At 36.1% G+C, this 16,381-nt stretch overlaps 1 protein-coding gene across 2 annotated transcripts in view; it reads right to left on the reverse strand.

The window, feature by feature from the left end:
* Positions 1-13,521: 13,521 nt before the first annotated feature.
* The window catches only part of pax7b (paired box 7b), a 51,424-nt gene continuing 48,564 nt past the window's right edge, over positions 13,522-16,381 (reverse strand). For both annotated transcript variants that reach the window (XM_058764478.1, XM_058764477.1), the window contains exon 9: positions 13,522-15,541. In XM_058764478.1, coding sequence (XP_058620461.1) covers positions 15,426-15,541 — 116 coding nt within the window. In that variant the 3' untranslated portion in view covers positions 13,522-15,425. The remainder of the gene's footprint in view (positions 15,542-16,381) is intronic.

A 16,381-nucleotide genomic window follows, 5' to 3' on the forward strand; every position in this document is an offset into this window, starting at 1 on the left:
CACAGAAAGGGAGATGTTTGGTTTACGTGGTTTATATTAGCATGGATGGTGAGCTAAGCTCCATAACGAAGCCTTAGAGTCTCTCTCAAGCAGAGGGCCCCTTCTCAGTGCTCACATCACAGTGGGGTCCTATCAGACATCACATCTCCTCTCAAATATATGATACGGATCTATGGACCCTCTCTGCAAGTGCAGGCTTAGTGTTTAAGGTAAAGCCCACTCTTTACTTGAATTTCTCAATTTCCTGAATAAGCTATAAAGCCTCTGCTTTTTGATGGGAACTAGTATGATGATCATTAAGGTGTATATATCTGCCCTATGAAAACATCTAAAATACCTAACAAGATTAATGCAATGGGTCTCATTAAGTAACACCAGTGAGTTTTTAACTACTTAAAGGGATACGCCTCCTAAAAATGAAAATCATTCATCACCCTCATATTGTTTCAAACCTATATGCATTTCTTACTCCTGCTGAACACAAAAGATATTTTGAACAATGTTGATAATCAAACCATTCTGGCTCCTATATTGAATTGTTTTCTTATTTCTATCATATTTTTGTGTCCATACAGTGAAAATCAATGGGAACTGAAACTGGAATGTTGGTTTAGTTACCAACATTCTTTAAAATATATATTTTTTGTGTCCCACAAAAGAAAGTCAGTCCTACAGGTTTGGATTGACATGATGGCGAGTACTGATGACTTACTTTTCATTTTTGTGTGGACTAAGCATGTGTGTTAATTTTTCAGATTACCAGAAAAATTAGCACATGGCCATCTAAGAAAAACACCTTTGTCTTAATTTTGAACAGTATATTGTTTTAATTTATGTTTGTAATCACATATATACTATTTTATGTATGTCTAAAGAAACATATTTTGCTCACACCTTAAATACAAGTGTACACATCTTAATCATTATTTCCAATTACTCACAATTTCATTCTTTCTAGAAAATAATACATTTTTTGATTGCCATTGTTACTTGCCATTTGACATACTTGACATACTTCTTTGTAATCATTTGTGAAAATTATTAGTGATTTCTGAATGAAAATTGTTTCTGCACCATTAAAAATGTAAAAATATCTGATTTAAAAAAAAATATTTATATTTATTTTAATTGATCTTGACACTATCATGAGGATCCTCAAGGCTGATTCTTTGATATTTTAATGTTGTTTTTTTTAAATAAATCAGATGGGACAAAAACGAGCATTATATCATATTCCCCACCACCAGCAGTGAAGGCAAATCCACCCACCTCACCTTTCCTGACAGCAGCTCTCTCTCACGCTCTCACACTCGCACCCTCTCGCTGTGTTGTCTACTGGGGGCCAGCTGCCCTCTGATGACATCACATATCACTTCCAGCTGCAGTACTGATGGTGATAGGAACAGATGTTGGCTTTTGGGGGGCCTCCCCCGATAACCACAACTTTCTCTACCCACCTCCAGTTGCAGGGCCATGAGTACTGTTGACATCTGCTCTCAGCATTTCACTCATAATAAAGCCTTTAGCCAGGGCTAAATTTGTGGGAAACCACCCTCCAGCTTGCCACGTCCCATGCATTTCATTTTTGATGGCACTATAAAGTTAAATTTGTTCTCATGATGCATACCAAAATGCATTTCAAATAGTCAATGCATTCAAACTGCCAGGAGTCACATGGCTCAAACTGATATTGTATGTAAACTGAGCATATGAGTCGTATTATCCATATTAAGAGAAAAGGAGAGGATGTTTTATTTGGGTTCCAAGGTTTGATGTTCAGGTTTTTTATGGGCAAACTAAAATTACATTAAACAAATGATAGCAGCAGATGACCCTCTGCATCCTCTCTTAACCCTGCTATTAAAACAAAAATCACTGTGTTGGTACTAAGGCTGTCAGTAGAAGGGTAAAACTGGAAATGTTGTCCTGGGCACACTAAAGTTCTAAAAAATAAAAAATCTCAACGGGAGAGAGGGTACACCAATAAAATTGTCCTAAACTCTCAGAAAAAAAAGGCAAAACGTTGTCATTGGTGCAATACCTTTTCAAAAGGTACTAATGTGAACCATTTAGGTAATCATATGCACCTGTTAGGTACTAATATGCAATGTAAATAAGGTACAAGGTACCACCCCACACTCTCAGAAATAAAGGTACAAAAGCTGTCACTGGGGCGGTACCTTTTCAAAAGGTACATGCTTGTACCTAAAGGGTCCATTTTGGTACCTTAAAGGTACATATTAGTACTTAAAGTGTACATATTTAGTACCTTTTATAAACAAATAAAAAAATAATTTTAGCAAGAGTCCTACATTGTTTTTAGATGTTTAATAAAATAAAATAAAATGGTAAAGGGGAGAAATGGTACACCCATAAAAATCTCCTGCATATGATAAAATGCCCTGCAATTTAGCATAATTACTGATTGGCACCACAAGCTGCTCTGGGCCTTGTAATGGAATCCAATTAAGACATGAAACAAGATAAATGATTATGGCATAATTAATAATTTCTCTTATAAAATATAAAAACACTAATCATTGACGTGTCATTCATAAAATATCTCTGCATATTGAAAGAGTAAAGACTGAGAGGGCCATCAGCAGGAGAACTGAGAGTGTAGCTTCAGCCCGGCTGCTCGGGTACCCATACCGACACATGGAAGAACTGCAGCTGTTCGGCCAATCTCTCTTTATGCATGTGGGAGAAAAAACATTAAGCAGGAATGGGCATTCTCCCCACTTTTCTCATTACACAACTTTCCCCATTCTGGCACAACATCACAACCTTCCCTCACACACATCTGTGGGCACAATGAGCTGTCTCTGGCCTAAAGGATGGGGGAGGACGGAATCTCAGCTGTTCTAGTTGTCAGAACCCTGGGAAAGTGTTCTCTCCTCTCTTGCTCCCTCTTTCTTATGCCCTCTCTCCCTATCGTTCTTTTCTTTTCCCTTCCCCCCACCCCATATTGATGCCCTGAAACCTGAGGACTTGCCTCTGATCATAATTTTAAGTAATACCCAGTGAGGGAAAAGAGAGAGGTACCAAAGGGCTTAGAAGAACATTTATATTGAGGCACAAGTTCCCTTTAAATTTGATGGATTGCAAGTTCTGCTTTCAGTTGTGATGTTGATCCCACCTCAATTTGAACAGGAAGATCTGTTTGATGGTTGCTACAGCTGTACACATTTTGTCAGTGTTGTTGTTTTATGTAGCCTAGACATAAGAATGTACCATTCAGTGAATCCACATGAGAGGGAGAGCTAGAGTTATACTTGAAAAAAACAAAACAAGAGAGGCACAAACAAAGGAAAAATCCCATACAGTACTGGAACTTGAAAAACATACCACAACTTTTGATAATAAGTTTTAATTCTAAGATTTTAAGTCAATATTGAGTAAGTTACATTTTAAACACATTCTTGGCAACTGCAGTAACTTGGTCTATTTTTGCTTTTTGCTTCTCTGCCTCTTCAAGCAATACACAGTGCTGTTGAGTTTTTCAATGACTTTTTGAATGAACCGGTTGAGAAAATTCAATGACTCACTCATCAAAGGTCTTGTCCTAAATGGCACTTGCAGTCTTGCAGACTGTACTGCGTACACATGTCCATTAAGTTCACAAGGGTATCCCATTCGTCATTTTAGCTTCAGAAGGGTGCTCATGAGCACCCCCTTTGCACCCTCAAAGCCTGCACTGAGGCGAGCTCCGCAGCAGACTTCTATCCGATAGTCAAAGCGGCATTACATCACAAATCATGGACTCAGAGAAAGACCGCAAGGCTTTAGTGTGCGATTTGGGACAGGGCCAAACTTGTTTTGTTTTTGACTGAATCAGCATTTGAAAGAATCAGTTGAGTAAATGGTTCAAATGACTGTTAAGAAGTCAATTGTTACCATCTACTATGCTTGCAGAAAGAATATGCATGATACAATACATTTCTTCTAAATGTAGCTTATGTATATTAATAAAACATCTAAATTACTGTTGCAAAATGTGAAAAATTTGAATGACATCTGTTGGAAGAGAGTGGTTAAAATTATTAAACATATTTGATGTTTGACAGTGTGAGCTATTGCACCGAACAGTTCGAAAGTATCTCTCTTTATATCTTTAATGTCATGTTGTAATATTTTTCATCAAAGAGCTGATGTCTGGATTTGAGCCCGTCATTCTTTAAAAATAAGTAGGCTGCCTAAATCTCAGTCTTCCCACTGTGATCTGAAACATTTGACAGCATCATGTACAATCAGGTTGATGTGAGTTGCTCTAATCCCTCAAATTAAAATGTTCTCCCTCTTCTGTGCTATTCTCAGATCAGTACCAAATGCCTGTGTGTGCAAATGTAATGAGGGAAGAAAATTCTATAACTGATATAAGGCCTTGTAATCCCACTTTCGTCTAGATGTTAAATTCATTTGTAATTGCCCTATTCCCAAACACAGGTCTGTTGCAGACGCTGACTATTCCCCTGACTGCACGCGGGGACAATAAGAGGGGGATTTCTTATTTTCATCCCAATGAGACTCCAGAGAGCATAATAGATTTAATACAGGTGCTGAGCATAGGAGACAGACAGCAGCTGATTTGCCGTCTCAGGGATTAACATATTCTCAAAACGTGAAGGACAGCCCCACAAGACATTCTGAATATGTTTTCATAATAAAACGTCATTACTGCTAAGATATCAGTAGCTAAGGGACAGAGAAAGAGAAACATAGTAAGTAGCCTACCCTATATACGGTAAACTCTAAACCATTATAGGCCTACTCCTGCAGTGGTCTTGGCCTTACAAACACATACCCTTGGAAATAACTATTTCGACAACAATGGGTAAAGATGAAAGTATATAGCCTATTTCCCTTGTCCGGGTTTAGTCCGACTATTGACCCATTTTTGACTTGCGTCCACGTGTATTCTGGCTCGTGACCCATTTGACTCAGCGCACATTCCGATTTTCGCGTTCCCGCGGACAACAGCGTGCGCGCGAATTATTTCAGCTGTTAACAACAACGGTTAACAAATTTTTAATTAGGCCGGTTACAAATTTTTTTAAATTTATAAATTTGCTAATAGGATTTTTTTTTTTTTTTTAATAAAGGTTAAATTATTATGCTTTATTTTAATGCATGTTATGCATGTTTATACTTTTCTTTGTGACAGACAAAACAAAAACAGTAAAGTGTTCCCTTTTAGGAAATGAATTAGTTACATACAATTTCATAGGCCAATGAAACAATTAACTTAACTCAAAAGTCCAATATTTGCTTAATATGAAATTGTCTAACTTCTGTTACATAAGTTATACGAATTAATAGAAAAAGCACCTTAACAGTCATCCGAACGCTCTGAAATTCTTGATTCTTATTGGTCAATTTAGCGGTCTGATATTTGCTACAATTCTCCTTGGTCCATGGCAACTTTATAGACCGCTACAGGACTGCAATACAGGCTCATAAAGAAAGATACATAGTAGCGCCTATCACTGCATCCACAAATAATGAAGATTAAGCTTTTAAATGCTAAACAAGTGAGCCTTCAGTAGTATTTTATTTGTGATCATTTATGTTCTTAAGATTACTTGTAAGCCTCTTTTTATCTAATATTTACACAATCAAAGCTTGTGAGAACGTAACAACAATATGGCTCAGCAAGAAATGTGGAATGAAGATCTATGCAAAATAAACCAAGACTCTTCATCTCTCCAGACTGCAGGCTTTACACGACGTATGGGACCTCTTGTCGTAATTATTCTTCCTTCCATTCAAACTTGTCCTCCACAAAAGACAAAACACACTCGTGCGGCTTGGAGAACTGTCGCTGCACGTATTGTAAATTGCATGAAGATGTGGCATCTGGCCTCAGTGTCCAAGAGCCTGTTGGTGCTACATACAATACTGTCCCTCCAGCCTGAATGCAAAGAAAGACAAGCCTTCGGTTAACAGAGAAAGATTCCTTGCACTGGCAAAGGCTTACTGGCACAACACAAGCACCTTTTATTACCGTCATAATTAATGACCCGCAGTGCCGCGGATCTGAAAAGAAGAATCTTTCCTTTAAGGGAATTAAAAAGAGCAAAATGACGGCCAAAAAGAGCTCAATTAATAACAAAGTGGGCACAGCTCTGGGATAACACAAACAAGGCAAAACATCAGTCAAACGCACAGACATGTTGGATAAACAAATGCTTGATTCATTTCTGCTGCCCGATGGGACTACTGATTAAATTAGAAAGCTGGAGAAGCGACAATCAACATGCTGGAGGATAAACAATGCGAGTGTGCTGTAGGGGGCAAAACAAAATGAAACACAGAAACATTCAGTGACGTTTGACACAATTCTTGAGCCCCAGCTGGGTCAGCGCTGAACATATCACACATACATACACACACACACACACACACACACACACACACACACACACACACACACACAAAGTGTATGTAAACAGGGGAAACGTCCACCTCAATATATGTCACAGGCTGCAAAAACAGATCCTCTCGCGATGTGTCAATTAGAACATAATGCACACAGATAATTGGACAAATCGATGACGAGCATTTTACACTTTTCAATATGTGTATGTCCAACATAATTTGCTTAATGCTTAAGTTTTGTCATGTTATGAATGTTAATACTTTTCTTTGTGACAGACAAAACAAAAACATTGAAGTGTTCCCTTTTAGGAAATGAATTAGCTACCTTCAGTTTCATTGGTCAATGAAACAATTAACTTAAAATTACATAGTAAAAAAAAAAAAAAAAGCATATTTAATATGTAAATATTGTCTAACTTCGGTTACATAAGGTATAAGGATCAATAGAAAAAGCGTTGAAAAAGCACCTTAACAAAGCAAACGAACGCACATATTCACTTTTTACAGTGTATTTTTAATATTAACATTTTAATGCATGAGACAATGTGAATAAATTCATTTTTACGAATTAAGTCATTTAAAGTAATGTTTTTATTTTAAAGTTTCTTAATTTGAGTTAATTTGAGTAATTTGAATTCTAATTTTTCAATTCAAACAAATCAAAAGAACCAAGTGAGACCAGTTGAAAACGTTTGACATTGATGTTAATTTGCTGCTTTGTGTCCAAACATGAGAGAGAGAGAAAGAGAGAGAGTGTGTGTGTGTGTGTGTGTGAGAGAGAGAACTGGTATATATGGTTTATGAGGACACAAATCTGTATAATAACATGGGTACTACAAAGTGAAGGTGGTTTATGAGGACACTGCCTATGTCCCCGTAAACCAAAAGGCTTTAAAAACATACTAAATGGTGTTTTTTCAGAAAATCTAAAAATGCTTTCATGTAAGGGGTGGGTTTAGGTGTAGGGCAATAGCACATAGCCTATACAGTTTGTACAATATAAAATAAATTACGCCTAAGGAGAGTCCCTGTAAACCACAAATGTGAGTTTGTGTGTGTGTTTCCAGAGATACAATAAGAGTTACAAACACTGGAAATAAAATTGTTTTGACTAATTTATTTTTAAATATTAATAAAAACGTTAGAGCCTCTATTTAATTTTGCTTTCATTGAGCATGCATGTATGTTTATGAGTGGGTGGCATTAGTGTGCACTGCAGGTCCTCCTAGGAGGCTGATTTTTGAAGAACTCATGCTGGGCTTTTCGAGCAAAAAGCAATTCTGCCTTCTCTCCCCCTCTTGTGTCAAGTTTGCAAAGTCCAATTTTCACATAATATGAAGGTCGTGACTGAATCTGCACTGGTCTTGGTAGGACATAATGGCAACAGAACTGTAAATTGTTTTGGGGGGAGGGTTGGTTAAGGTGAGGGAAATTACCATTGAGCACCGGTAACACAGTCAGGGACACTGACGAATAGAATAGATTTTCCATCTCAGTGTGTCACATTAGATTTTCGGAGGTGCACAGTGGCAGGTACATGTGATTAGTAACACTTTAACAATGTAATGAACTTTTTAGTTTATCCATCTTCCAGCTCAGGAATGCAAAAAGATCCACCTGCATGATGTGAATGGAGAAGGAGAGGAAAAATCTTGAGATTTTTTGAAGGTTCAGTATCAACTTTTGTTGTTTAGTGTTTTATGTTAATCTTTATTACATCTTGCAGACTCATTATATTTGATGCTTTTTCTTCTATATATTTATTCACTATACTTTACATCTATGTGAGAATTAAAAAAAACATTTACAAAAATATATAATACACTTTTCTTTTCTTCCACGTGCACATGTCTAAGTATAAAACTAAAATGGAATTTCCACATGCAGGAGACCATCAAAAACACGGCTCGGTTGAAATTGAAGGTCACAAAGCCCTGTTTTTAATACCTTGTTTCTGATATGCCGCAGCGCTGTGTTCTCCTTCGGTCTCTTTAGCCTTCTGGTCCTTGAGTTGAGGTGGTCAGGGGCTAAGCCTTCAGCGGGAGGACGTCTGCATTCCTCCAGCTTCCAGCAGCCCTGTTCTTCTCTCGCCCTCTTTGTGGCTCACAGTGTGGTGGGGTTAGGAGACTGCCGCCTGAGCTGGCCAGAGCCCAGAGCTGCCGCCTCAAACAACTTCAATGTTAATTTCCCTTTCATCTTGTGTGTGAAATTGCTGCTGGTGTGGCGCTGACCTCCAGTATTATGAGGTCAAGTGTTGAAATCTGATGTGCGCCTCTCAGGCAGACAGTGCGCGGAGATAGATAGAGGAGTGGGAGGGGAGGTAAGGAAGGGAAAAGTCTTTACAAGTTGTCTCCTAGCATTGTTAAGGGCTTCTCTAGGCATGAAGCAAGCCTTCACATGTGTGCTGAGAGGAAGAGAGAGAGAGAGCAAATCCACAAGACCCTCCATCATTCCAACTAGACAACTGCTGCTCTTCTCCTTTTCCAATACTCAGAACTATCTGAGGAGCAAAGCTATCTGGGAAAAGGTCAACAAGGCCATATGTTGTATGTGAAGTGGTGTTGTAATATAGGTTTCAATTTGCTTGGAGAAGAAATACTATCATGCAGTACAGCAGCACACTCATTTTGTTTTGGGGTGATCACTATTATGACTATTTGTCTTAATCAGCCTATTAAAATAAGTTATATTATATTTTACATTATAATATACATATCATTTTAATAAATAGGTAAATATATTCAAATATAAATCCCTATACTAATCTCAGAAGCCTATTGTCTGTTTATGTCTATGCTAATCCACCTACATTATATTATTAAAATGTTTCTATTTATAAGCATTTTTATATGTGTATATATAATATTTAAGAAATATAATATAATATAATAAATCTGTTTCTGGTTCATTATAATAATGTTTAAATAATAGTGTTTCTTGAGCTTAATGTTTATTTATCTTTTCATGTTTTATATCTGTCTGTCTATCTGTTTATATATGCATACATACATAGTTTTTAATATAATATAATATAATAATTCTATGTTTTATGATAGAAATGATGTTTTCTGAGACTTTATTTGAAATATTTGCATATAGCTACCACCTGGTCATTGGCATGCATCTCTCCCATCATCCTAAGAGGCTGCGCTTACCTCTGAATTACATGCCTCGTTCTTTTGTAGCACTTGCAATTCACCATAACTTTCCAAACGAAATGTACAAGTTAACATCTTTTCTTCCAAAGATATTCCTAATCATAAATAAATGCAATCTCTGGCAAAGAACAGAGGGTGCAGAGAGGAGGGAGAGAGAGAAACATCTGAGTAGATAACCATTAGATATGATTCCCATGATAAGACTCAGTAATTTGGCTTTTAGAGATAACTTCAGGGGCTGTCAGGCTGAACGGCAGCAATTTACTGTTTGTTTTATTTTTCCCCTATCCCTTTTTTACACATTTTTATCTTGCCTGTTGAAGGGCTTTTCATCTTAGATGATTTCCACTCTTTTTTTTTTCTGTGTTTGCCCCAGAAGGTGAGATCAGAAGGCAGCAGACTGGCATGTTTTAAAGCTATGGACAAAATACAAATATTTGAGAATGTATTTCATGGTAATTATGTCAGGTTTCATGGCCTGAGCTGTGCACTGAGGCGCTGCCTGGATGCCTTAATTTGTATAGAAATTGTAATCATTTGTTCATTTCAAGGTGAAAATTGCATTTTTTAATTTAAATTGTATCCTGCGTGATAGGCTATTATCTAGAAAAATTGTCTTTGTGTATTAGAGTCTATACCCAGGCGTCACGCTTTGTTAAGAGCTGACTGCTTTCAAAAAGAAGGTTTATGTATGTATCTCTCCACAGAATGCAGCAGCGCCGGCTCATTATTTTCATTCTGTAGTATTTCCCCTCCGTTTTGGATTATTATATGAATAAGTCCGCAAGCTGACTGTAGATTTCTCGCGCAACCTGTAAACAGGCTCCGACTTATCTCTTGGATTTATACCTGCATGTTCACCTTGAAATCCCGCCTTTTTTCCTCACTGAGGTGAGATGGCACGGAAGACGCGAGAAATAGACGACGCGAGACATTAAAGAGAGATAGCTACGAATGAGACATATTGGTAGGAAAAAAATGTTGACTGCACCGAGGCTTTTTTTTTTTTTTTTTTTTTTTTCAATAGGGTGTATTGAGAGCCTTTTAGACCGAGCGGGGTTAAAACGACTCCCAGCTCTCTCACAGCTTAATTTTGCAGTGATGCTGGAGTGTGGAGATTAGAGTCTGGGGGCAAGGAGGGGCACACCGAGGCTTGGTTGAGGGATGCCAGGGTTACTATGGGGGACTATAATCTTGTATTAGGTGCCTGGAGACAGCAAATGAAAGACTGGGTTTAAAAAGGGAAACTTCGTATGAATTGCGAAGAGAAATAAAATTGTCTTACCCTATTGACATCTGTACTAAAAAAATCCATTTTAGAAGAGTATAATGCTTCGCAGAAGCAGTATATGTCGAACAATGGAGTCTGTCAAAGGGATACATTCTTCTCTCTGCAACAATCTTCTGCTAAGCGCTCTACTTACCGATCCGGGTTATTAGGCAATCATGCGATCTGTCGGTGTAAGCTGATTGTAGGAATGTGGAATCCCTTCGGTGAAGATCAGACACCCGGGCTCAGGTACATAATGTATCCTGGAATAATTATGGGATTTAAGGAGATGTTAGGCTTTGTAAGTGCTTTCTTTGTTACGTTTTCGAGAGGTTGACACCGCAGAGTTTCTAAAACATAATAATAACAGTCAAAGGAGGGGACGGGGGTGTCGTGGTGAATTCTTCAGACATGTTTTAATCAGTCTGCACCTTGTGGCATGTTCCTACCTCCAAATAACAACGTGTGAGTGACCCAAAATACTCATTATCATGAAAGCACCACGTCCCAGAAATTCTTCAAATTTCCCCTCACTGCAAAGTCGGTTCATTAATTTTATTGATGATAGTGTCTATTTATTTCACCTATTTATTCACCTAGCCTAATTTTTTATTATATTTTTAAACCATAATATTCATTTAATTTAGTTAGGCCTATTCGATTTTTGATTCAGCTGTCTTTGATGTAATGTGGTCATAAAATGCAATTTTAAACATTTCCAATATTAGGCTTTAATTTGTTTAATAAATAATGTAATATAATGTATTGTTATTACTATACTATTATAATAAAAAAATATAATATTTAATGTAGCATAGATTATTTATTAATACATATAAACAAAAATATAAATTTAATATAGTAATGTAGCCCAAATATAATAATTATGTCTTCAGTATTTCATTCTTTCTTTCCGTATCATACACTGTAAAAAAAAAATGACCGTGATTTTAACAGTAAAAAAAAACTGAAAATGCTACAGTAAAAACCTGTTAAATGGTTAACGGTAAGTTCTCCTAATATATACGGTGAAAAACTGTAATAGACATTTCAGACAATTTTTATGGTGAAATACCGTTTTTGGAAGTGAAAAAGAATGTAAAATTTACAGGGAAAAACCGTAAATTGACGTTCCCAGAATTCCCTGCATTGCATTTCAAATTGGATGTTTTTTTTCTTTGAAATAACTGTTTCTTCTTATTTTTTTCTTATCGGTTATCTTATTAGGGTTGTATGTTACATCTAATGTTGTTAAATTAATGTTTATTGCCTATTTCAGTTTAATGAGTATCACCATGATGGTGTTTAGTGCTTGTGTAAATGACGCTGTGCACCTTCTATATATGTTATTGTTTAAAAGCTGCTTGTGATGGGCTTTGTTTCATCATGTGATTCTCATAACCACCTGCTTTTGGTGGTTATCAGTGCATTACAAAGGTACAAAACAGATTTCAGTACTTAAATAGGTTGGTATATTAACATTATATCAGTTAATGAAATTACGGTATTTAACTGTAAATTTAAGTTAAAACCCAAAACCTAAAATGTTGCTACTGTATTTTTACGGTAGAATTCCGGCAACCACAGCTGCTGTTTTTTTACTGTAAATTGTACAGAATTTTTTTTTTTTTTTTTTACAGTGTATACACAAATTCCCTTAAATGTATTTTTCTATAACAATAAATATATCTAAATAATATACAGTATAATAAATAAATACTAAAAATACGTTTAGCAGGAATGACTGTCAAAGGACAAATAACTGTCATGACCATACAAACAGCAAATTTGGCTGTTTATGAGCTCATCCCAGCAGCTGCTCCCCTAACAGTAATATTGGAAATATCTGAAATGATATTTTATGACATCACATTGAGGACAGCTGAATCATAAAGAGGATTCCTCAGTACAAAATCACATTCCAGAAAGATTCCCTCACTGTGTGAATATGTTAAATGAACCCAGATGGCCGCACTAAAACTTGTTTACAATGTACGTTCTTTTAAAGATCTTAATTAAACACTGAGAGTTAATCCATCATCAGAGAGGTGCTCGTTTTGAGGGGAGGTGCAACGAACGCCCGCATCTTGGGCCATTAATGCCATTACACATTGGCTGGTATTCAGTGCCCAGCCTTCAGTGCCCCCATAAGAAACGCAGAAAATTCCCTCAGGCCCTGCAGCTCTTCTGTGAATGCAGTGCTCTGAGAGTCTCTGTTGTGACGCTGTCTGCAACACTTCACTCTATTCACTTCCAGCGCAACTCAATTACTGGAAACTGATATTTTTAGTATCTTAAATCACCCCAACTGTCATGATGCTCTTGACTTCAAAGTGGCTATAAAAATACAGCATTGTTAAGATGGGGATTAAATCATGATTATAGTTGACAGCAACATCAAAGCAATGAAAAGAGTGTATATGATAAATGCCAATAGATTTTCATGTTTTAAGTATTACAGAAAATGAGCATTTCAGATTAAAAAGCTCTTCATAAATTTAGTACTAGATTGTAAAGCAGGCCTACACGATACTTCTTCTGGCCATATATCATCACTGAGTCAACTATTAAATGTGTAAAAAATAGTTGAGCGTTTTTAAATAGAAAACATATTTTCAAATATATGCCCCATGAGCATATATTTGACTATTGCATGATCCATATAGTGGGTGTTGAGAAAGAAAGAAGCAATCTGTGTTTCTTTGTCCACTTTTTTGAGCTTTAATCCATAACAGATATGCCAGTGCTACAGTAAAGACACCAACAGGCTGAAGGTAGTAAATGCCAATACAAGTTCCCACTACGCTAGTATTTCATACAGCTGAATAAATTATGCCATGATAATATACACACATGCTGAACGGAAATATATCAAAGAAAATTACATATGCGCAAAAAGGTAAACAATGAAAGAATAAAGAGCAACTGAGGTTGAAAAGAGATTTGGGAAAGGTGTATCGCCCAGTTGGATAGTGCTTCAAATATCCCAAAGGTAGATTAATGCTTGCAGTAGAAATGAGTGCTACACACTAAAAACATGATTTTTTTCACATTTCTTTTTTGTCTTTTTCATTTACTACAAAATATTTTAAGTGTTAAAATGGAAATGTCCTCAGTCTTAAGTTGGCACATGGTCACGTGTTCATGTTTATCATGTTATTGTCCTGAATATATATGGCATTTTAGGGCACACTGGAGCACAGTTTAGTTTCAGTTCATCTTAGCCACAGAAATTGTCTCTGAGGTTAAAAACACAGTTGAGAAAAGGTGGAATAAGGAGCCGTGGTGGCAAACATTAAATGTAAACACAGAATCCATAAATGTGGCCATATATTCCACCTCTCAATGTAATATTTTGGAGAATTTTTTTTTTCTTCAAGACAATTATTCAGAGACCATCACACTTTTTACCTATGTAAATGGCATAAGACTTACAGTAAAAGTCCACTTCTCTCTACAAACTGCGAAAAATCTGATTCCCATTCTACAGTTCATTTTACAGTGACCACAGAGACTAATTAATTTCCTCATCATGAATAAAAAGTGCTACCAATTTAGTACATCCTCTTCCAAACGTCTGAAACATAAATACACAAATCGCCCTTCGGCCATTCAGTGGCTAATATCTGATTGTTTTTAAGTTCTTGGATAAATCATAAGCTATACTTTCCATGAATAGCAGAGAGGCATATGAGAAAGTATATCAAAAGCCATAGAATGCTAAAATTGGCATTTCCCCATAAGGGCTCATTATTATGGTAATTATAGTGACCACAGACAAGAATTAGTCTGTGTTCAATGCAAAAAAATATTAGAATGAAAACAATGTATTTTTATCATTTGGTCATCATATTTCAGAACAGTGTATGTTTTTAAGACAAAATCATCATAAATAACACTGATAACCCTAAAACACTTTCCACCCATATAGAGCAGGTCACAGACTGCTTTTTTGCCCCATATCAAGGCTCCACCAACCCAGATGAAACACATTGACTAGCCCAGGTTTTGTGGAATGTCAGCATCTCTCTGTGTATATCCATCAGAAATGTAATGTTACAAAGCAAGGCCCTGTGGTTAAAATAGAAACAGGAACTAAACATGAGAAAAATAAAAATGAAACATGTAAACAAAGAGTAATTACAATAGTAAATGCAACAGCAATAGGAACAACCACATTTATAATAACAAATATAATTATAATACCATCATTTTCTATAAACAACATGGTCCGAACAGTTTGGAATGGCCAACGGCTGCAGCTGTAGCCTATGTGTGCTAACACTGGATGCCGACGGGCAGGGCTTTAGTGATTTGGGCACAGACAATTGATGCTCATTTTCCCTCGGCTTCTTTCTGAAGCCCTGAAAGGGTCTCTTTGTTGTGAAAGAGAGAAAGGATCGGGACGAGTAAGGAGATGCAGCACAATAGTGTCTGTTTTTTATGTGGAATGGCTTTTGTATTCACGCTGCTATAGGTAGAAAGTCTAAGACTGCCCGTGATTTTGTAACTTCTCTTGGTCTCGTTCACTCCTAGTCAGATGGACCATGTGTGGGCGCTGCAAAAAGCATGGAGGGATGCTGGTGAAACAGATGAGTGGATGTTCAGTTCGAGATCCATCAATACGCCTGTCCCGTCTCCACCTGTAGCAGTCCGAGCACAGCCGAGTGCTCGCCGAGCTTCATCCTTCTCTGTGTGGACAAGCTCACATTCTTAGCCAGGTAATCCACCGCAGCTACACACAAAGATAAAAACAATTCATTCATTTCTCAGTGATATGAAAATAATATGCATCAGTAACAATTTTTGCCTGGATCTGTGAAGCACATGCACTTCATACAAGCAAATACTTGAATAAACCTGTTTATTACTAGAATTTTTTTCTGATCTCATTAAAAAATTACATTTTTAATAATATAGTATATTGTTTGGCATAATTTGTCTAAAATTAACATATATATATATATATTTATTTATTTATTTATCATCTCTCTGTGTATATCCATCAGAAATGCTACAAAGCATTCAAAACGTGAACTAAACATGAGCAAAATAAAAATGTAAACAGAGTAATCATAATAGCAAATGCAACAGCAATAGGAACACCCGCATTTATAATAACAAACATAATTATAATACCATCATTTTCTAAAAAACAGATTGGCATAATCTGTCTAAAATTATTATATTTGTATTATACATAAAGTACATGAGTTCATACAGACAGCTACTTAAATACACTTATTCTATAATGAACAAATTATTATTTTTTTTGCGGCACTTAAAATAAAAAAGATCTTGGTGGTGTAACAGACTGGTCTTAATAAAAAAAAATAATATACTGTTAATCTTAATATACTGTTATAGCTTTGTAAAAATAAGCAATTAAAAATAAAGTATTATCAATATTTTTATATAAATAGATATAATTTTCTATATATTAACTTTTCACCTTGATTTTTTTTTTTTTTTTTTAAATAATGATTAAGTTTTGGAAAATATTTTATAAATTTTTACTTGACACCACTTGACAGTTTTTTAAAATGTAATACATTTTAAAAATGTATTAAATAAA

The sequence above is a fragment of the Onychostoma macrolepis genome, chromosome 23, assembly GCF_012432095.1.
Source record: "Onychostoma macrolepis isolate SWU-2019 chromosome 23, ASM1243209v1, whole genome shotgun sequence".
Taxonomy (NCBI): domain Eukaryota; kingdom Metazoa; phylum Chordata; class Actinopteri; order Cypriniformes; family Cyprinidae; genus Onychostoma; species Onychostoma macrolepis.